Here is a 24,140-nt window from a genome sequence, read left to right as displayed (position 1 = left end):
GGAGTCAAATTGATTCCATGTTTCTAGTGAAGAGGTACACAAGTGATGTTATCAATCTAGGATTAAAAATTACATAATTGAACCTTGATAAACTTATGAATGAAAATGAGGTTTTAACAATGAATTTCCATGTTTCATCCTCGAAACTGTCTAACAGGGTTAGAGCAGGAATACGAATTTTTTTCCCGAGTACTTGACAAATAAGAAACATCAGGTTAGAAAGTCGAATGGACGTTTTAAGAAATCTACTTAATGCATTGGGTTTCATGAAAATCATTTCCTGAAAAATTTCTGCATATATTCTCCAGTCATGTTCCCTGAATCCTCAAATCCCCTTTCACCCAGAAATTTATATTTGCTTATTTATACAGTTAGCTTAACTAAACCCTAAGCTTATATATATTTCGCCTATGTTAATTTGTGAACTGAAATTAGAGTACTTTTCTTCAAATATGAACTGGCAAAGGATTTGTTGTAGGAGGGATAAATGCTTTAACGAGTTTGTTAATGGGCTGTCCAACTTAAAAGTGAAGAAAATAGTGATAAGTTAAAATTTTCATATCCTTATAACTCTCTAACTATTAAGAATAGAAAAATTATTTTAATTAGGTGATTAAATGTTTGCATTAAAAGTTTATTTAATCTGCCATCCTTTAAAAGTTGCAAGTTTTGATAACCCTACTGGTAGATAAAACATATCAATGCACATTTTAATTTTTGTTTTTCTTTGTTCTCCAAGTGTCAGTTTCAAGACTAGAGGATTGCAGTTAACAAAACTTCAATTAAAAAACCCACCTGTCTTCAAATTTGTCTTGCCAGTAATATTTATTTTTTCAAAATTAGAACAGTCTTGAAAGCTTTTTGCAATATTTAAACTCCTGAGAGTGCTATAACAATAATAAAAAGATCTTCTGCAGTGCCCTGAAAAAACTGAGGTTTGATTAAATATTTTCCCCAGACTTTTAATGTCTGAATAACAAATGAACTTAATACTCTGAATAACAAATGTCTAGCTAGTTTGTAGCATTACGCATTTGATGAGCAAAAGGTATGTCATAAGCTATTGATAAAGTAATATATGATTCAACATTGTTACCTCTTCATCCGTATTGACTGAATTGCATATAAATGTAAATAAGGATTGTTAATCAGTATATTACTGATGTTTACTTTCTTAATGTTACATTTTAAAAAAATGGGAATTCTTATCATTGTATTATCTTCCTTTCTTCAGTCTAAAATTTATGTACAATTGTTTGGAAATTATGTGTAGTATTAAGAGCAGATTATTTTTGTTTATAAAACTGATATAATAGTATATGAAAAAACACTATCATTAAACTGTAATATAATGAGATAATTTATCTCTGAGAAATCATTGATTTATGAGTGCATCATATTTTCAATAATTTTTCCTCTTTGTGCTATTTTGTTTCAGGTTTTATTTGAAACTGAAATCGTCTGTTTAGATCAGGATGGAAGGATACCTTTTGACAATGTGTTAAATTCTGAAGTTTCTACAGTTCTCGAAAATGTAGTGGATGTTGTAGAACTGGTAATGGACAAATTTGCCAAATATTGTGAATATAATTCATCATTTAATCTGCACAATGTGGTTACATCAAATATTGTTAAAGTCAAAAAATCAATGGACTTTTGTTATTATGAACCAGAATTAATAGATTTAATGAATAATCTTCTTGAATCAGTAATTGCAATAGGTACTTCTGAAATGAATACAGAAAATACTCCTGTTGTGCTCAATTTGAAGAAGAGAAGACTTGATGGGTCAATTGAAAATGAGGTAACAAATTAGAGAACATTTTTTTTTTATTGGTATAAATTATATTTTTTTTTCTGGAATAAATATGCAATTTTTTGTTTTGTATAATTTCTTATGGAATTACTTCAACTTTTGAAAACAAACAGCTAATTTTGGCACATATTAATGCCCTAACTTTCTCCAAAGAACTATTTAAACGTGTAACTTGTTAAATTTCTAATGAAGTATTTTTAATGCTATACTAGATAATTAAAATTTCTGGGCTTAAGATTTATTTAGAATGTATTTAAACGAATTTTCTAATGTGCCTATGGATATTCAATGTTACAACATCAGTTCTATTTAAAACATATTGGAATTAGAACTGGTCTGGCGCTTATCGAATTGCATGGGCGCGATACATTATTCAAGATCGATATTTCTCAATATATCGCTATTTTATTATATATTAATTGCAATAATAAATTTATTTTTAACCTTCCTTAACATAATGATTTATCAGAAACTCTCTAAAAAGAGGAATTTTCAGGTGCTTTTGCTAATTTTTATTTATTTGATAAAAGTAATCATTATTTTCCTCTCATTAAAATAATTAAATTATAATGATATTAAAATAATTTCCTAGAGAGTTGTAACAGCATTTAATTTTATCTATGCTTGCATTTATCATAAAAATATAAATACTAGTAAATCATAATATATATATATCAAAATAATATTTTTTTTTCATAAATATATAAACATATATAATATTCTCATAAGCTCCATATCTTCAATAATGGAGTAATTTTTAAAAAGTTATTTAATGTTTTTTTTTTTTTTAAATCTCAGTCCGTTTCCTCCTTCATACACACACACAATTTAAATAGTTATCAAATATCAGGTGAATCGATCTAACATTGAAAATAAACATGAAGTAATATTCTTAGAATTATAAAGAAAAAATATTACTTCAAAAAATTACTTAAACTGAAAAATTATTTCTGTAATGGAATGAAGATCATTATGATCCATGCAATGGAAGCAAGAGGACGTATCTTTTCGGGAACATTTCTTTAATGATCACATTTCACACAAACAAACATGAAAGACAAGATATTAACGCGCACACCTTAACAGAACAGCATATCATCTCATTATTTACAATCGCAATGCACTATGGGATTCGTAACTAATCAGGTATCGCCATCTATTTACCAAAAGAGAAGATAGAGTAATGCAACTGCTACATTACTTAGAAAAAATATTACTTAAACTGAAAAATTATGTATATTTGAAATTATATAGAAGCACCTGAAACAAAGTGAAAACGGTTAGGAACGTAAATTTCCCAGTGTATATTCCATTCATGTACAGCCTGGAATAAATATCATTAAATCCATTAGTACATATGCTCTTCTTGACGTGCTTCCAAATTGATGCCTCCGAATTCAATAGACAGATATTAATAGATTTCTTCTCGATGACATGATTGATCAGAATCAAAGATTCAGTCAGTATCGAAAACTCTATAAGTATCGAAAGTTCAATCAGTATCGAACGAAAACTTGCACGAGCTTTAAGATAGTGACCAAATGACGTGTGAACCGATCAGCCGCTTATAGGAATCTTAAATAAATGAAAAGCAAAATTATGAAATAGAAATGAAACAATAGTTTTAGAGTATAATATTTAGACTATATTATAGAGTATAATATTTAGACTATATTATAGAATATAATATTTCTATAATATAATTCGAAAAATTTTATTATAGAAATACATGCTATAGAGAAGAATGTGAATTAAGAAGTGAAAAATAAAAATAATTATCTATCAGTGAACAATGTAATCATTTATCAATGAATAATGAAGCAGGTTCAAATAATTTTTATAAAAATCAAACTCTTATTTTGCATTTTGTTTAAATTTAAAATGTTTGTGTGCATACTCTATGAACATTATTTTGTTTCCTGCAATTAAATTGGACATTATAAAAGTTATCTTAAAATGTGTGTAATATTTTTATTTGTGAAACTCCTTATACAGTAACAATTTTTTTTAAAAATAATTTATAAAGCACAAATGTGTGCTGAAAGCCCAGAAAATATAAATAAAAATGATTTTAAAATTAAGGGGGTATTTTATAATTGTATGGGTGGCGTAAGAAGTAAGCATTTATATAAAAAAAAATCAATTTGCTTTTTTTTTTTTGTTGTGTGTGTGTGTTCTTTAACCTGCCTAAAATGAAAAAATATTCTGTTTTTAATTATGAGGAAACTTTTGGTGAGAAAAGTGCAACTTTTGTATATAACTTTCATATTAATAACAATAACAACAACAAAAAAAAGGAACATTTTATAAAAGTCTGATAATTGAATATTGATCTTTGTATTAGAAGTAAAGTGAAATTTAAGTATATTTTGTAAAATCTCTCATTTTAACACCTAACATCTTATAAAATATTGTTCAAGAAATCGAATTATTGTGTTTCAATAAGTATATAAGTTTAGAATATTCTACCTTCTTCCAATCCTTAGTTTTTTAGTTTCTGTTTATCAACAAACTTGCATTTCCCTCATTTTTTAATTTTATTGCAAATATTTCTGAAAGATGTCAATATTTTTTGCTTTTTAATGTGTATAAAAACAAATGTTCGCTAATTTATGAAATTGTAATGTTTAAATTTTTTAGGAAATATCAAGTGTTTCTTTGATTGATTCTGCTTCTGATCATGTGAAAGAAAAAATATATTTTCCAATCGAAGAACTATTAAATACTACTCTGCCGATACCAAAGGAGCAATTAATGTATGTGGATAAGAACGAAGAAAAATTTAAAATTTTCGAACAGTTAAGCAGGTCATCTCCCTCTCTCACTGATGTTGCAACACGCATTTGTAATTCTGTTATTGAAGATTCTTTCTCCGAGATTTCTTCTCATGCAGCTTCTTTTGTTGATATAGAATGTAATATTTTGCTTCAAAATTGTGTTGACTCAGTTTGTAGTAATAGTCAGTATTGGCGTGGTGAATCAAAATTACAATTCATTCCTGAGGTTCACCAATGTATTGAATCAAAATCAGATTGTGCTGTTGCGCCCAAGATATTATTAAAGTCAGTATGCAACGTTATGCCTTTGCAGCATCTTGAATCAAAATCCAGTGCTATGCAGATGTCTGTCGAATCAGAATCCACTAATGTACAGCCGTCTGCCGAATCGGAATCCAGTGTTGTGCAGTCCACAGTGGAATTGGAATCCAGTTTTGTACAACCCACAGCCGAATCGGAATCCAGTGTTGTGCAGCCTTTAGCCGATTCTGAACTCCGTGTTGTGCAGTCCGTAGCCGATTCTGCATCCAGAGTTGTGGATCACTCTGCCGATTCCGAATCCATTGTTGTGCATACCTCTGCCAATTTGAAAATTGTTGTTGTGCATCCCTCTGCCGAGTCAGAACCCACTTGTGCACCTCCCTCTGCCGAATCAGAACCCACTTGTGCACCTCTCTCTGCCGAATCAGAACCCACTTGTGCACCTCTCTCTGCCGAATCAGAACCCACTTGTGTCCCTCTCTCTACCGAGTCAGAACCCACTTGTGTCCATCTCTCTGCCGAGTCAGAACGCACTTGTGTCCATCCCTCTGCCGAGTCAGAATCCACTTGTGTCCATCCCTCTGCCGAGTCAGAATCCACTTGTGTCCATCCCTCTGCCGAGTCAGAATCCACTTGTGTCCATCCCTCTGCCGAGTCAGAATCCACTTGTGTCCATCCCTCTGCCGAGTCAGAATCCACTTGTGTCCATCCCTCTGCCGAGTCAGAATCGAGTGGTGTCTATCCCTCTGCCGAGTCAGAATCGAGTGGTGTCCATCCCTCTGCCGAGTCAAAATCCACTTGTATCCATCCCTCTGCCAAATCAGAATCCAGTGGTGTGCATGCCTCTGCCGAATCAAAATCCAGTGGTGTGCATGCCTCTGCCGAATCAGAATCCAGTGGTATGCATCCCTCTGCCGAGTCAGAATCCACTTTTGTGCTGCCGACTGCAGAGTCGGATTCCACAGTTGTGCTGCCGCCTGCCGAATCAGAATCCAGTGATGTGGAGCCGCTTGCCGAATCGGAATCCACTGTTGTGCTGTCGCCTACCGAGGTGAATTCCACTGTTGTGCTGTCGCCTACCGAGGTGAATTCCACTGTTGAGCTGCCGCCTATGGAGTCGGAATCTACTGTAGTGCTGCCGATTATGGAGTCGGAATCTACTGTAGTGCTGCCGCCTATGGAGTCGGAATCTACTGTAGTGCTGCCGCCTATGGAGTCGGAATCTACTGTAGTGCTGCCGCCTATGGAGTCGGAATCTACTGTGGTGCTGCCGCCTATGGAGTCGGAATCTACTGTGGTGCTGCCGCCTATGGAGTCGGAATCTACTGTGGTGCTGCCGCCTATGGAGTCGGAATCTACTGTGGTGCTGCCGCCTATGGAGTCGGAATCTACTGTGGTGCTGCCGCCTATGGAGTCGGAATCTACTGTGGTGCTGCCGCCTATGGAGTCCAATTCCACAATTGTGCTGCCACCTATGGAGTCCAATTCCACAATTGTGCTGCCACCTATGAAGTCCAATTCCACAATTGTGCTGCCAGCTATGGAGTCCAATTCCACAATTGTGCTGCCACCTATGGAGTCCAATTCCACAATTGTGCTGCCACCTATGGAGTCCAATTCCACAATTGTGCTGCCACCTATGGAGTCGAATTCTGCAGTTGTGCTGCCACCTATGGTGTCGAAATCCACTGTTCAGCCCTATGCCGAATCGGAATCCACCGTTGTGCAAGCAAAGGCCGAATCGGAATCCACCGTTGTGCAAGCAAAGGCCGAATCGGAATCCACCGTTGTGCAAGCAAAGACCGAATCGGAATCCACCGTTGTGCAAGCAAAGGCCGAATCGGAATCCACCGTTGTGCAAGCAAAGGCCGAATCGGAATCAACCGTTGTGCAAGCAAAGGCCGAATCGGAATCAACCGTTGTGCAAGCAAAGGCCGAATCGGAATCCACCGTTGTGCAGCCAACCACAGAATCGGAATCCACCGTTGTGCAGCCAACCACAGAATCGGAATCCATTGTGGTGCAGCGACCCGCAGAATCGGAATCCAGTGTTGTGCAGCCACCCACAGAATCGGAATCCAGTGTTGTGCAGCCACCCACAGAATCGGAATCCAGTGTTGTGCAGCCACCCACAGAATCGGAATCCAGTGTTGTGCAGCCACCCACAGATTCGGAATCCAGTGTTGTGCAGCTACCCACAAAATCGGAATCCAGTGTTGTGCAGCCACCCACAAAATCGGAATCCAGTGTTGTGCAGCCACCCACAGAATCGAAATCCACTGTTGTGCAGCCATCTGTCGAATCTGAATCCACTGTTGTGCAGCCGCCTGCCTTATCGGAATCCAGTGTTGTGCAGCCACCCACAAAATCGGAATCCAGTGTTGTGCAGCCACCCACAAAATCGGAATCCAGTGTTGTGCAGCCACCCACAGAATCGAAATCCACTGTTGTGCAGCCATCTGTCGAATCTGAATCCACTGTTGTGCAGCCGCCTGCCTTATCGGAATCCAGTGTTGTGCAGCCACCCACAAAATCGGAATCCAGTGTTGTGCAGCCATCTGTCGAATCTGAATCCACTGTTGTGCAGCCGCCTGCCTTATCGGAATCGAGTGTTGTGCAGCCACCCACAAAATCGGAATCCAGTGTTGTACAGCCACCCACAGAATCGAAATCCACTGTTGTGCAGCCGCCTGCCTTATCGGAATCCTCTGTTGTGCAGCCTACTGCTGAAACAGATTCCACTGTCGTTCAGCCACAGTCTGCCGAGTTAGAATTCACTATTTTGGAACCGTCTTCCCAATCGCAATCCATAAATTTGCAACCCTCTGCCTTATCACAATCCACTGTTGTGCATCCATGTGCTAAGTCCGATTCCACTGTTGCTCTGCCCTCTTCCAAATCAGAACCCAGTACTGTGCAGCAGGCCTTGGAATTCGAAGGCAGTGTTGTGGAGCAGACCGTGGAATCGAAGCACAATGTTGCAGAACAGTCCTTAGTATTGGATCCGAATATTTTACATGTGCCTATTGAATCCAAACTTAATAATGTGCCTCAACTACCAGTCGTATCAGGATGTAGTGCTGTGCAACAGTGTGCTAATTCAGAAGGCAGTATTGTGAATTCAAAATCTATTAAATTTAGTTGCCATGCTGCACTTCAATTGAAGTCTATTGCTGATTCTTCGGACATTTCAAATCATGGTGAGGAATTGAATCTTTCAGATGATTCATTTTCAATGATTTCTGAATGCTCTTATGCATCTGATTCATGTGATAGTATTCCTTCGTTCTTTTCTGAATCAGTGGCACCAGATACACCATCTGAAAGTCCTATTTCTATTGATGATAAAGAGGAATTTTTATCACCTGTTTCCCCAACTTCCATAGAAAATAAAGTTTCTTTATCTGAACTAAGTAATATGCCACCAGATGAAAATTGCTCAAATCAACCATCAAAAGAAAAATCTGTGTCTAAATTCGAAAGCAGTGTTATAAGTACTGAAGAATTTAAGTGTAATGATATGCCTATTACAGATAACACAGAAAATGAATTAAAAAGTTGTATTTCAAATGGTGAAAATAACTTAAACCACACACATGCTTCAGATCCTCAAAATTTTGATTCAAGTAGTAAACCTGAGTGCTTCCTTGATGGAGATGAAAAAAACGACTCTGGTATGCCTAATTGTTTGTCATCAAATGAATCTGATTATATGGAAACTATTAATGAAGAGAGTTCAGATGATAGTATTCATATGATGGAAGTGGATACTGTGGAAGAACTTGCATCCTCTGATCTGTTTTCTAAGCCACAACATTTACAGACTTCTAGGCAATTTCTTGAAAATGCTAGTGTCTCTGAAGGAACTGCAGAGGCTTATAATTCAGAAAGAAGAACAAAAGAACTTTTGATGGAAGAAAGTCCTGTTTCATATACATCTCTTATTTCAACTTGTGGTTTGGTTTTCAATGATGTAAGTATATATCAGGTGTTGGGAATGGCATTTATGTTATTGTTTGTTATTCTTCATAGATTTATTTGTCGATAATCTGCTTTCAGAATAATGCATTTTGACCTAATTTTTTTCTTTCAGTAATTTTCTTTCTTCTATTAAATATTCCTAAATGCTGTTAGTTAAATTTTTTTATATTCAATTCAGAAAATTTTGTAGTAAAGAGAAGTTAGTTTAGTAAAAGTAGTTCTAGTTGTAAGAAAAGAATTCCGAAATTGATTATACATTTTTCTTTCCATTACTGTGTGTACTTAGTTATAAGATAAAAGAGTGTAATGCTTGGTGTATAAATCAGTTTTTGTTAAGCAACTGGTTAGAAACTTCTCATTTCAAGAGTGTTTTTATAATTGTTGGAGAGACTAGAGTTAATCGTAACAGACACTTTACTCAGAGGTTTTAAATATTTTCAATCAGAATTTATTGCTAAATTTGATCTTGTGTTAAGTTCTATTACAGCAGCATAGTTAGTGTCCAACCGAAATGGACAGTGAGAGGGTGTGAACATGTGCTTTTCTTTTATGTAATCATTCTATGATATTTTTAATATTTTAAACCTTTTTTGTATAAATTTGTTCATTTTATTGCTTTGTTAATCATATTTTGCTTCATGGTGTTTATGTTTGACACAATTCATTGGTTTATGAAGTTGAGTCTATCCCCCCCCCCCATTCTCTGTCATGGCTGGTTAAGCCTTCTAACAGCATCAAACCCATTTCCATCTACTTGGCAACCCACTGTCTTAAAGATCGAATAAATGGCTTGCTGAGACATATCAAAAATATTTTCATAAATGTAATTGAAGAAGAGTACTGTTTCACCACCACAAGAAAAGCCTCTGATGAAATAAAACTTCGATTTATTTCATCATGGAGGCATATGAACTAGGAAGAAGGGATGACATAAAAATGACAACAGTCTTTGTGACACAAAAGCAGAAAAAGTGAAAGAAACCAAAAATTTTCCCTCAGTAAATTTATAATGAGATTTTTGTAGGAATTTCTTTGATACGTGTAGATTTAGGATAGGGAAATTTAGGTATCTTTAAAAGAATATTGCAAATAATAAGGATTTTTATCCCTTCACTTAGAGCAAGTGTGTAAACCTGCTGAATTTACAGTTTTATAGAGCATGTGTAGGATTAATTAAATAAAAAAAAAGTGGGAATTGGATTAGGAAATAAGAAAACGTTTTAGAATGAAGCCAGTGTAGGCTGAATTAAGATAAAAATTTAGAAATTAAACTTAAATTAGAGATATCAATATATATATCTATATATATTATTGGATCATTCAAGTAATGCAGAAATCAACATTTATTATAGTATTGATAAATAGTTGCATAAATACTAATTTTTTTACCATTTTAAACAGAATAAATTTAAATAAGATTAGACATATTAAATACCTTTTGATTAGAATATTTCCATTTTGATGGTGATAACTTCGATTTTTCAAAGCTTGTTTTCATCTGTCACACAAAAAGAAAATTCTGTTCCCAGTACTTTTCAAAAAATAATATACCACTCTAGTTGAAAGTGTTTCTCTGTAATTGATTAATTACTTATTTCTTTATTCATTTGAGGGAAAATTTAATAGTGTAAAAGCTTTCTTAATTTTTTTCGTTAATTCAATTTGCATTGCAGATCTGACAGCAGCACAATCAATGGTAGAATAGAATACTCTTAAATACATATCTGAAAAATGAGTCGTAAATGTTTGAAAATCTTTTTCAGATTGACATTAGACAGGTATCAATTAACGTACTCATAAAAATTTCTGAATTAAAAAGAATCCTAAAGGGCTGTTTATAGAATGAAACAAGAACTAATTTCAAAATTTTTAATGGCAACACCCATTTCTATCATCAGATTTCAAAATTACATCAAGTTATTCACAGGAACCAAATTTCATTGTTCGAAGTCTGTTCGTTTCAAAATTATGGACTAACAAATTTTGACTTTCTAATGTTAAAATTAAATTTTGTCCTGTTATTCAAATCTTAAAAAGTAACACTAATGTTGGTCAAAACTTTTTTTGTTGTGCAAATTTATTCTCGTTAATGCTGTTCTCTCTTGTTTATTTCTTTATAGAATATTTTATTCTAAAGTATTCTACATATTTTGCATGCTCAATATTTATTATTAAAAAGTAATTTTTAATATGTGAAAAAAATTTAAAATCAGAGTTTAAAAATTATAAAATTGTAATACTTAAATTTAAGTATAAATCAAAGGACAGACCATTTTATAGGAGCATGCAAAATTTCAACTATTGTAACTATTATATTTCTATTAGTAGTTTTTCTGTTACATACAGAAAATTTTATTTCCCTTAAAAGATGTATTTAGGGTCGAATTTGAGAATTTCAAAATGTCGACAGCTTTTTTATCTAGTATTTAAATGCTACTATTCATGCATTCCTAGAAACAAATATCATTTTCCATGCTTTCGCAATGAAAAAAATTTATAAAAAAAATAGTCAGTGGTTGAGATAAAAAGAGAAATCAATGTAGAAAAAATGCTTTCCATTACCGTAATATTTTGTTAATAGTCTCTACTTTTAAATATGGAGAATAATCTCAGCCCTTATAGCAAAGTAAAATTTTTACGTGGTGGCTTATATAAGGTCACTTATAGAATATAATTAATTACAAAAGATAGAAATTTTATTTCTCAAGTAATTTGTAAGATTCCTCTACCTTAACACTTAATTTTACAAACATTGTGACAAGTTATTTCTCTTGGTATTAATGCATAACGAACTCCATATTTTGTAACAAGAAAAGAGCTGTTTGTTTGAATTTATTATTAATGTGTAAGTGCTCAGTATTTCTTGCACAAGTCTCAAATTTCATAAAATTAACCTGCCATAATTATAATATTGCATAATTATAATCAAAAATGGAATTTAAAAAATTTCAGGCATTTAAATATTATTAGATAATGCATGTAATATTAATATTTTGGATGCAAAATATATCTTGCATTTATTTCTTACACAAGTGAAAATGTAGAATTTCAAATAATTTAATTGATTCACAAAGTAATAAGATTTTAATTTGCAACAATTAACAGTTTTTTGTTGTATAAAATTATGAATGTTTTTTTTAAATATTTAAATGTGGATTAAATAAAACCAAAAAAAAAAAAAAAAAAAAAATTCAAGCATTTACGAATTAAAGAGCCATTCTAGTTCTCTTTTGAAAAGAAATTCAAACTTTTAACAATGATTATGCTCTTTTTAGTAAATTGCATCTAGATGTATTATTACCAATTGTAATTCTTTTTATTAATTTTATTACACCATTTAATACAGTTGAACCATAAATGCTATATTTTTTCTATGCTAATTTAATTAAAATTATTACATTTAAACAAATAGGTTGTAATGCAAAATTTTGACTAATAAGCTGGTTACTTCTGAAAAACATTCTTGGAATACTTATTCTTGTAATTATATATATAATAATTATAACTCCTTTCAAATTTCTATTTGGATTAGAAACTGTAAGATATGTGATGATTAAAAGCTTTAAAAAGTGCTACAGTATGGAAATTAAAGATATGAATGAACATTTAAAGTGATGTTTTGCAATTTGCTTTCCACATCTCTAACATGCTTATATCTTAGTGTCTTCATATAATGAATCTTTCACAATCAAAAGAACATTTGTATAAAGCTCTAAGTTACAGGTAAAACATATATGACAGTTGTTTACATTTGTCTAAGAATAATATGCATTACTTTTTAGCATGCTCATAAAATAAAATGGTGTATTAATTCATGTCTATTTATGAGTAGTAATCACTGAGGAGAGGAATAGTATATACTGATAAAGTAATGCAGGAATACAATGCAAAAAAGAATAAAACTCTTCATTTTTTTCTCTCTCTCTCAATCAGTAAAATATTAATTTTAAAACTAAAATCAATATTTCTCTTAAACAAGATAAAATATATTAAGTTTTATTTTGTTTGCTCAAACAATAAAACTTTCTATTTTAGTGCTTTCAGTGTAATGGCGATTCAAAATCAGGTGCAATTTAAACAAATCTCTGTAATATTTCTTTGTGGGAAAAAATCAAAATTCTCCCAAAAATTTTCATTATAAATATTTTGACATGAGTAAAATAGCAGTCGATTTTAAAATAAATATTGTAATTTTGCAAATGCTTTTAAAGTGTCACAAAAATAAAAATACTATTACAGAATTCCAGAGACTACCTAGATTTTAGACATACACAAAAACGATTCATGACAACAATCCCTTAACAGAAAGTGTCAAATATCTACTGATGTAATCATGATATATTTACCAAAATGTGTACTCCTTGTAATTTTTCCTTTAAAGAAATGTATTCATGACATTAAAATAGGGTGTTTTCATTGGAAATGTCAAAGTATGTGCAATTTTAAATATGTAGACAATCCCCTTCGAAAATTTAAGGCACAGCGTTTTTTAGTATTTTTTACTACCTTTCGAACAGCTTATTTAGTTTTCATCTAGAATGATTGAAAGCTGGCTGCTTTTCCCCTTCCTTCCCTCTAAAAAATTATCTGAGTGAGCAAGTGTCATATATGCTAAATGTATTACTTAAATAGACTTATGAAGGGTTTCATATCTCTAATATCTTTAGCCTCATCAAGTTTGAATCCGCTGCTGGTGGAAGGTTTGGGATAAATGCCTTACAGTTTTTGAAAACAGCATGATTTGTACTCTAAAGCTAATAAGAGATTCCGTTTTAATAAAACAATTACCAATTATAAATACTTGCTGTTTATTTTTAATTTCATTTAGCAAGAAAAATATGCAAACCCCTTAAATCTGTGCCATTTACTGATTCTTTTTTTATATATAATTTTTTTCACTTCAATGTGATAACAATTAACTGCTCTAAGTTTATCATCTGATAATAGTGATGAAGCTTAAGAATATTTGCAGCATATTTGTTTATAATTTAAAGCAGGGACATCTAATAAATAATCGATTCTAGATTATCATAGACTTTTCTTAAATAAAATTTTTTGTTAGAACATTTATCAGCAGCAGAAACATCTAATAAATAATCGATTCTAGATTATCACATAATTTTCTTAAATGAAAATTTTTATTAGAACATTTATCAACACTAAAATGGGATCTCACAAATACATGTTTATAAGCTAGTATTCTGTAACAAAAGAGTGATTAAAAATGCTACATAACTTTTATCACCTGGTTAAAAAAAAGTTAATCTATTATTAGGCAGGCAGCCCATTCTCTGTTTTCAATAATTATGCATATTTATGGTGCTAATTCTAATTTAGTTTGCTATCAATCTTTTTCAAGTGCCCCCCAGAGCTCAAAACAGTTTTTTTAATGCTTCCATCTAAAGTTGAAAATTGAATTAAAATTTTGAGTGAGTTTTGTTTTTTGGCAGCATTACCAACAATTTTTATTTTGAATTTTCAAACTTTCCTATGTTTAAATAAATCTTTCTCGCTCCTTTCAAATCTATTAAATGCCTTTGAAATTAATAATAAGATTGTTTGGATTGTTGTATACTAGATTTGAACAAAATGAAAATTCTATACTTACAGTTTTCTGCCGCGCGCGGTAGATATCCGATTTTCTCTATAAAATAATATTTTCATATTCACTCGAAGATAATTTTATATTCAAAAATATACACACTCATAATTAGGATTGTGGTGAAAAATCGTCGCTGTAAGTAATGTTTTAAGTTGTTGGATTTAAAGTAAAATTCAAATTCTATTTTAGAATGATACACTGTTCTGTAGAACGTTGCCAATACAAAAAAAATAAATAAATACAAAACATTGATAATAATAAGTTATAGACTTTCATATTGAAATATGTAAAAGTGACAAACTTAAACTTAGTTTAAAGGGAATTAAAACATTTAAAGTTTAGTTCTTAGTGAAAATGGAAATGAATGATGTCGTAATATTGTTGAAATGTTAAGCACAAAAAAAATTACTTTAATCCTGAATAAAGATGTGCGATAATGCTTGAATGTTATGCAATATTAAATATTCCTGGTAGATATAATAGAAGGATTCTTCCCCCCCCCCCTTCAATTGTTTTCTTTTGAAGAAGCATTCTGTTATCAACTGTATTATCTCGCCTTTTGAATATTTTTAGAGGTGATTGTGTTCCGGTTTGTCAGAAAGGCCAGATTTTTTACTTTCTCAAATCTAGAATTTTCAATTTTTTTCCGTTAAAAATGATTAGGTGTCGTTTCTAGTTCTTTGAATATTGATTGAGTCATATCCGGATCAATAATATGTTACCTTGTGTATGGTTTTTTTTCCCCCCCTTCAAGGAAAGTAACGAAAAGTTCGTACTCTAATTATTTCAAATAAAAAAAATATTGAAATGAATCTCAGATCACACTCTACAGAGTACGTAGCCTCATTAAAAGACCTTAAGAACTGTTTATTTTTAATGGGCCTTAAAAGTGCTTTTAAAAAATCCAGATGCATTTTTCTTTCTTTAGATTAGAAGAAGGTAGAATTTGACCCATGTTAATCTACTAAAGTATATGACTTTTACTGCATTCGATTTTTTATCATTTGCAGGTACTGGTGTTAGTATAAAGGACCCCTACCCCTCCCTTCCCCATGTAGCGAAATAGGAATAATGGGGGAAAATATACCCTTTTTCATTGACTTGACTTTTTTTCACCTCTTTTTGCTTCTTGGGGGGGGGGGGGGTCGTTTCTTTTTTACGAATAATTCTATGTATTCCCGAAAATCACACGAGTTGGTTTTTAAGTAAATTTAGCTCGTTAATGCTTTTCCCTCTTGTTTATTTCTTTATAGAATATTTTTTATTACATTAAAAACATGATATTTATTTATATTATTTTTAAGGAATTATTGAATTAATTTTACTAAAACTTAATTTTTGAGTTAAAGTTTTAAAACTTGTTTATATTATGCCAGGATAATGTGCATTTAATTCACTGTGATAGTTTAAAAGTGAATATAAGCAATAGTACTATTTATATTTTCTGTCAATAACTGGAAGAAGGTTTTCAAGGCGAGTTTCTGAAAAGTGATAAAATTTTCTTTTCTATACAAATTTTTTCTTGGAAATTTCTATAGATATAGTCTCTTATATTTTTTTTTTTGTTTACTTTTTCTATTTGCAAATGAAATAGAAACAAAATTTTAATCTTTTTTATGAAAGTTGAGTAGTTAGATTTCCTTTTTGCTTTATGTCAAATTAAAAATTTCTCGTTTTCAGGTCAATAAGATTAGTACTTCTAGTGAAGAAAAGAAAGAGTCTCTTGCTATTGGAAGTAATATACTGTCATCTGTGAATGCTGTGAGTTCGTTTTTATTTTATTTGTATTTACATTCAGCATAAATATTTTAAGGAAATGTTATTATCTGACGTATTGAAGTTTGTTCTACCAAAAATATAATGTCCATCCCTAAAGAGTGCCATACGAATCTGCAAAACAAAAGCGGCTGATAGAACAGCCAATGTGGAGCATAAAACACCATAGCAACCCTGTCTGTGTATGAGACATTGTGGACAGATGGAAAATACTCCAATTGAATTGTCTTTAAATTCTTAACCCAAATATCCCTAACATCTTGACTGCTACATCCAAATAAATTGACCATTCCATCAGCTTTCGAATGTGTCTTCAGTAAACCAAGTGGATGATTTAGTTCAAAAGAAATTTAATTTTTTGTTTGCAATATACCATCTAAATCAATATTTATCGTTCATGTTTTGCAGGAAATGATGCAAGTGGTGGGTAAATGGAATCTGAGCAATTCTCTCTAATATGCATGTCTTCTAACTTTCTGTGGGCAAGTTTGTCTTAGAGTGGATAGCGATGATTTGATGTCTACATTTCTTCTAGCATCATCTGATAAGCAATATTTGGTGTTTCTGTATTTGGAAGATGAACATCATTTGCAAATTACTTGATATTATTACTAAACCCAATTAGAGGAAATAATTTTCAGACAGGTCTTCTGAGCTTTATTCATTGTGGGTTTGTTGTGCAGAGCAGATCCTTTGGCTGCTTAAATTTCAACATTTGTTTTCATCGAACTTCTTTGTTTAAAATTTCCTGCAGCAAAAATTTTAACTCAAAATGGTTTCCAGTTTACAAGATTTTAGCATCAGGGTTGATGAGAAAAATGCATAACTTTTTCATTAAGATTGATTCAGGTACTGTTCCTTGCAAGTTGATAGTATAACAGTGCCATTAACATGTCAGTTTTAATCTCTTAATTGGTCATATAACATTATAGACATTCGATTGCTTATAAGAAATATGTGAGCAGTCAAGTGAAATTACAAGCCTTATTTTCTAATTCTTTGAAATGAGGGGAAGGTAGATTCATGTTTCTTTATCAAAATTTCTATTGTAGGAGGTTTCATGTTACCTACAAGCCAGCAGTTTAACTGAAGAATGTACTTTCACTAATTTTGTTTCACTAGCGAAAGCATATTTAAAGTATGAAGACGACCCACTTCGGTTGTGACTGAGATTATGTATATGTTTCACACATCTTTTCTAGTATGCACAGGGTTTAAACGTAGATGTGGGATTTCCACTTTTTTTTTTTTTTTCTTATTTACTTTGTGAAATTCATATTGCAGATGCAGTTATTGTAGATTCATTAAAAAGTTGTTGGATTGGTCAAATTTTTCATGCAAATGACTAATTATACCTGGCGAATATTTGAGATGTTGCTAGATAAAGATGGAGACATTTCGATTTTACATTTTACCAGTATTTCAGCACTTGTAATTTGCCATTAAATCAGAATTTCATGATTACTCCACATCATAACAATGGAGTGAGATTCCGGGATCAATCTTTAGAGTGAAAAACTGGTCAGAATCGACATACATGGACTGAAGGGTTGGATATCCAATTCAATCTATTATCTTCTCATTCCATTTTTATCTCACCAATTGAATTGGCCACTTAACTGAATGAGGGTATTTAAGCTTTGGTTGTGTGTAGAATACTGCTCGCAGTGTACATTAGGGATTCATTGTAAGGTATTGCTTAGTGGTTTAGAGTAAAACTTGTGTAGAGTGTTCGTAAATGACCAATCTAAATGGAATTTTATGGAATACCTCCACCCCATTGGTATGGTGAGGAGTGATTGGCTTTATACTTAAATATCCTGATTGAAGTGTTGGCTCCGAGTAAGGAGATGTTTATCTTTTCAGGTGTGTCATTTTTATATATATATAAAGCTCTCAGAAACCTCCTAAAATTTTTTAGATGTGGTTCATTTTTCATCTCCATAACTCATTAATGATTAGAGATAGGATAGGGTTGTATCATATTATAGTTTAACTCCCACATTAATCATCTTTTATTGCATAATATTGCTTTATTATATCTCAATTTTTTTGCTGTACAGTGTGGAAAAGCAGATGAGTTTCACATGGATCTTTATTAAAATTTTATCATTTCTTCGAAATTTTATTTCTCATTTTGAATTTTTTTTTTTAAAAACCGTAATAATTTGTGCTTTGAAAATGATGAACATTTTATTTATATATCGAATTTTGTTTTCCATTATAGATTTCTTGGAATCCCAACTATGGTTGTCATTTTTGGCTGGTTACAGGTGGGAATGCAGGAGTTGCTCGGCTTATTTGTGTATCCGAACTCGGCACACAAGAAAATATTTCGCTGTTAGACAAAGAAAGCATTATGTGATAAAAAAAAAAAAGTAATTTCATCTGTACATTGCCAGTACTATCCAATCAAAAGTGTTTTTGTAAAAATCAGTGGTATAGTTCAATATTCAGTGAATGAATGCATTGTGTATAATTAATTTACTTACTATGTTTACTTGATATTATTATCCTCATAAATGTGAAAATTATACTCCAGAACATAAAAATATGTATACTTTTTACATACAAAGCTCAATTAATCACTTGACCTGCTTTCATTATTTATTTTATTTCTCATTTGTTTTGTCCAGCTGACTAAATACAATTCCAAAATATTTTATCAATTATTTTTTTAAATATTATTATTATGGATTGTTTTATTAAATCGAGTTATATGAATATTTATTGACTAACTGTACATAATTTAAAGATCATTTAGATAAAAAAAATACTCATATTTTTGTATTCAGAAAGTTACAATTTAATTTTTAATGCCTTTTATGTTAATATTCTTGTCACTGTGTTGTTTTATTGAGATATTGGTACTATGTTTATTAAAACAGAAAGTCCTCTACTTTTACTTTTTCAAAATATATTCTTAATTTGTTTTCCTTTTTATGTTTTTTAAATGTGCTTTTTCTTTGTGTGTGTGTGTGTGTGTGTGTGTGTGTGTGTGTGTGTGTGTGTGTGTGTAAAATAATACTCAATGAATTTATATTATGAATGTACGAGTATTTGTTCTATTCATATAATTGGTTAGTATGTTTTCCTATGGAGCAATCGCTGCTACTTAAGGGGGAGGGGGACCTAACTTTTATTATTGCTTTGTTGAAGATATTAAAAATTACTGTTTTAAAGGTTTGTCTTTATGTTCTGTTGTTATAGAAACGTGTAATTGATGACTTGCAATTTTTATCTTTCCATTTTAAATATTCAAATGTTTTGTTAAAAAATACTGTTAAAAAAAACTTACCTCGGTAAATATGAAGGAAGTGCGAATATAAATATTACTTTGAATTGTTTTAAGTTTGAACTCGTGTACTTTCCCGAAGCAGATACACTTAGATAATTAATGAAATTTTAAATTTTCTTTAAAGCAAATACGGCTACCTACAGTATAAACTGTAAGAAATAATGGGACCACTTTTTATATTTTTTTGAAATATTTCTGCCATTCTAGAGATTTTTGGAGGCATCCCAGTTAATGATTATTGAAGACATTAAAATGTTTTTCCGGGGTTACTAAATTTTAGAAGGTGATTTTTTCATTATTTCGTATTTTAAATTTTATATCTTTCTTATAATTTTTACAACAGTTATTTTAATAGTTAATGTCGATTCATTCTCATAAATCGTTGCTAAGTTAGAGTAATTAGACATTAATAGCACAATATTAACGTTTTTTAGACGTGTGTCCAGAAATTTAGTTAAGCATTATTTTCTTTTTTAAGTTATATTCTGTTTAATGTCTTCTCAACTACATTTAAACCCTGTATAAAATGATTAGATTGTAAGCATTGGTAAAAACTTTAACAACATGACATCCTAGAACATGTTTGAGAATTTAATTTTCAAACAATACAAAAACTAATAACAATATTAAAAAATTTTAAAGAAATAATAAATAAATTTGATTAAAAGGATTCCTGAAATTTACTAATGTGATACAGGATTTCATAACATATGTAAATATAATTAAATATTTTATTCTAAAATGCATAAAGGAAGGATTCACCTGAGTTAAGTAATTACAGTTGTTTGTTTTTATTGAACATCCTTTAACTTCCATGACTTTGGCATTGTAGAACAAGGATATTGTGACTTAAATTAAGTAATTTAAAATGACTTATTTTTCCGCAGGCACAAAATAGAAGCCAAAATCATCCTGAAAGAACTGAAGATATTTTTCCAAAAATTAAAAAACAAACTTTTGAGATAAATGCATTCAACTGTTATGGAGAAAATATTTCATAAATACTGTTGTTTGTTTTTATTAAAATACATATTAATAATTTCGTTCAATATTGAATTAACGAAGATATTTTTTTTAGTCATAACAACTTATGTTTTGAAAGTGTCCTTCAATCCCAAATTTCTTCTTTATACACTTTGTTTTGCATTGATTTGCATAGTATTGTTTTTAGGAACCTAAAATCATGTTATATAGTGGTAATAAGAGAAAAGAAAGTATTATGAAATTTCAGTTTTTCTATTCTTTGGGTACTTAATAGTGATGCTATAATAATTAATATTTCGTTTCTCAAATTTTGTCGCAGCATTCACTGAAAGAATTTGTGTATCAGTTAGGTGTGCGTTTGCATTTTAAATTAAAGATTATATATTGGTTGTTGTTTTTCTACCATATTGGGCCTTACATTTGGCTATTTAATCCATTTTGACCAGAATTTACCGTTCGTGCTTATTAAATGCAATTTGATCTTTGAGTCATCACTAATAATATGTAAATAAAATATGATAATATAATATCTTAATAAATATAGATTAGTTTTGTAAAGTATTTTGTATAAAGCATAGTTTTACAACTCTTGTCTCTTCATATTTTGGTTTTAGAAACATAGTTAAAAAATGGTAATTAAAATTTCATATTTAAATTTTATCCTCAATTCACAATAAGAAGTTGTGAAATGAAATAGGACTTTTTTAACATAACTTCATTTTGATTAATATTTGCTTATTTTTAAATTTAATGAGCTTTCCCCCTCCCCCTTTTGTTGAGCAATCTGCTAAATATTTATTAGCACGTAACTTATAAGTGCATAAATTGTAAAAATCCGCTTTCTCCCCATGTTATTGTATGAACTATGAATTTTACTGAGAAAGTTATTTCAAGTACAAAATACTAAGTGCAATTTAGTCCTTAATAATGTTGCTCCTTAATCCTTTTATGAAATTTCCCATGTATAAAATATGTACAATTACAAAAACAATCACTTGGTGTGCATTATGAAATAAACTATTGATAAATGTTTGAATAATATATCGTCTATGTTTTTATTTAAAAAGATTTAAATAGTTTAGAAGTTTTCTGTGAAAGTACTATCAACAATTTTTCTTAAGTAATTAAAATTTTGTTGTCCTCTTTATAACAAGTAATTGATAGTTATTTTTTCTTGATATCCTAAAAATAAAATTTAAACAGATGTCTAGTTTCTATCATGTTTCCTGTTCAATGGCAATTTACATGCTGCTGTTTATTTAATAGTTGCGTTTTTTAAAGAAAATTTAATATGTGTAAATATATTTGAACATATTTTAATAAAATGTTTAGGCAGGTTTTCCCTTGTAGGAAAAATAATGAATGAAATTATTTAAATTATAAGAGGATTCTTTAGTTGCTATTTCAAGAACCTCTGAAGAATATAGCAGAGACTCTTGGAGACAAATTCGTTTAAAATAAACTTTGGTTATTTTACTTTAATTCCCATTTTCTGCTTAGTAATCTATGCATTAATAGAAGAAATCATGTTTGAAGATATATTTAAATTCTTAATTTTGACTTGTTTTCATGTAGAAAGAACGGGTGGAGGGACAATTAAATATTTCTTGTTTTTGTAGTTTGATTTTTTTATAATTATGCTCAAAATTAATTATTTTCCATTTGGAAATTCAAATAAATGTGCAGATAATTTGAAAGTTATTGTTTAATTTAATATCAAACACTCGGATGTTTTTTAAATGCTCATTTGCATTGAAATAACTTCCAAATATAAATTTGTTCAGCCCATTAATTGCAATGACTTCCCAATATTTCTCCCCATCGCTATAAAATCCTACATGTGTCAATTGAGAATGTTATTGAGCTGGTATTCTTGTCGCTGTAATGCAATCTTTCCTTATTAAAATACAATGTTAAAAAAAAAAAAAAAAAAAAAAAAAAAAAACGCTTGTTAGTGAAGCTATAGCGGGAGATAAAGGCACCTCATGTAACATACATACAATTTTATTATTGTATTATTCACATTTGACGCATTTCAAAATGCAATAATATTTATATTATTGCATTTTGAAATAATATTAATATTTGACGCATTTAATGTTAATGCAATCACATCTAATGTGTGTCTACCAGGAGAACACTTCCCGCCAAATATCTATGTTTATGGCGGGCGCGAAGAAACAGGTTACTGTAGGAAGAGTTCATTTCGCGTAGGTAGAAGTTCCTTCAAGTTTCTTACATTGGCTAATTAGCGCCAAACTGGCGATATTTTATATTTCATTTAATTTTGAAAATAAATTCAAAAAATGATTCACTAAACTCAAAATTATTTACTCGGAAAATTTGAATACTCGGAATCTTGAAAATATCTGATATTCCTGCCATATGTATAACAACACAAACGAAATGGAGAAACTGGATAATTCGTATCTCTAACGATTACTCAATAAGAAAATCAATTAAGAAATCCAATGTAGAATCATACGTGACAAAAAAAAATTGTCTTCCTTTCATTTGTTTAAAATGTATGTAAGTAATTAATATAAAATTATCCGGAGCGAATGCGAGGTAATCTGTTTCATTTAACATAAAAATAATAGAAAGCTATTTTCAATATTCACAAGCTTTCTAAAACATAATTAACTTCCAAATGTTTATATGTAAATGTATTCGGGATTTGAAAATAATTCAAGTGTTCGTTCGGGTGCTTGCGATTTTAAAATTCCTCCTTTCTTAAATTGAAAGGGCACTTTAAAGGATGTCAAAGTTTAAGAGGCAAGAAAAAAATTATTAAATAATGAAATGCAATTAATATTATCCAAAGATAAAGCTCATAAAATATCAAAGAAGTAAGCTAAGCGAATATAAAGATGTGTAACTGCAGCTAAAGCGAGAAGACGAATAACCAACAACTTTTTTTTATCGCTTAAAATTGACGCCAAGAAAAAAAATAATCCTAGACTTCCACCCGAATCCTCCTATTCGAAATGGATCTTCCCTACCTAAACCAATTCGGTAGGGAACCATAGAGGTTCGGCTGGAAGTGTTCTCGTGGTAGACACACAGTATAAAACAAGAATTTTTATTCGAGAGTGTTTAAATTTAGGTCATTTCAATAACTTTAGTTTAATTAGAATAAGAAATACTGCCATTCTTTTCGAAAGTGTAAAAATATCTCGAAGCAGTGAAATAAAATTGAAATTGTTTTTATGGTATTTCTAAAAAAAAAAAAAAAAAAAAAGGTTTTAAGGTAGTTTATACTGATAAATATACAGTAATTAATAATCGGTTAGTTTATTTTTAAAAATTTATAAATAGAGTTAGTTTTTCTTATTAATTATTTTTTTTTCCTTTGAAGAGTTCTTGAAACCTATTATTCTTTAAACATAATGTAGTATTTATCTGCTGTCTTATTTTCAAATATCTGTTTTGGATATATTATATATTAGTGTGAAATTTTTATGTTGTTTTTAATTCATTGCACTCGCATTTTCAAGAACATACCAGAAGATGTAAGAGGGTAATAAAAAGTTTGCAAACTGGTTTCTTTTTCTGTAGCATAGTTTTTATATTTTTAAAGTAAATACTTTTATTTCTTAATAGTTTCTTAGGCGATATCTTTAACATATATTTTTCCTGGTAAAT

General features: G+C 30.7%; 1 protein-coding gene across 1 annotated transcript in view; it reads left to right on the top strand.

Moving 5' to 3' along the window:
• Positions 1-23,078, top strand: part of LOC129960012 (uncharacterized) — a 113,650-nt gene extending 90,572 nt beyond the window's left edge. Inside the window, exons 15-18 of the mRNA XM_056073011.1 lie at positions 1,439-1,804; positions 4,457-8,827; positions 16,118-16,198; positions 18,441-23,078. Of these exons, the coding sequence (XP_055928986.1) occupies positions 1,439-1,804; positions 4,457-8,827; positions 16,118-16,198; positions 18,441-18,578 (4,956 nt within the window). The 3' untranslated portion in view covers positions 18,579-23,078. The remainder of the gene's footprint in view (positions 1-1,438; positions 1,805-4,456; positions 8,828-16,117; positions 16,199-18,440) is intronic.
• The last annotated feature ends 1,062 nt before the right edge of the window (positions 23,079-24,140 follow it).

This window comes from Argiope bruennichi, chromosome X2 (assembly GCF_947563725.1).
Source record: "Argiope bruennichi chromosome X2, qqArgBrue1.1, whole genome shotgun sequence".
Classification (NCBI taxonomy): Eukaryota; Metazoa; Arthropoda; class Arachnida; order Araneae; family Araneidae; genus Argiope; species Argiope bruennichi.
The sequence above is the reverse complement of the archived record's forward strand: the minus strand, read 5'-3'. Positions and strand labels throughout refer to the sequence as shown.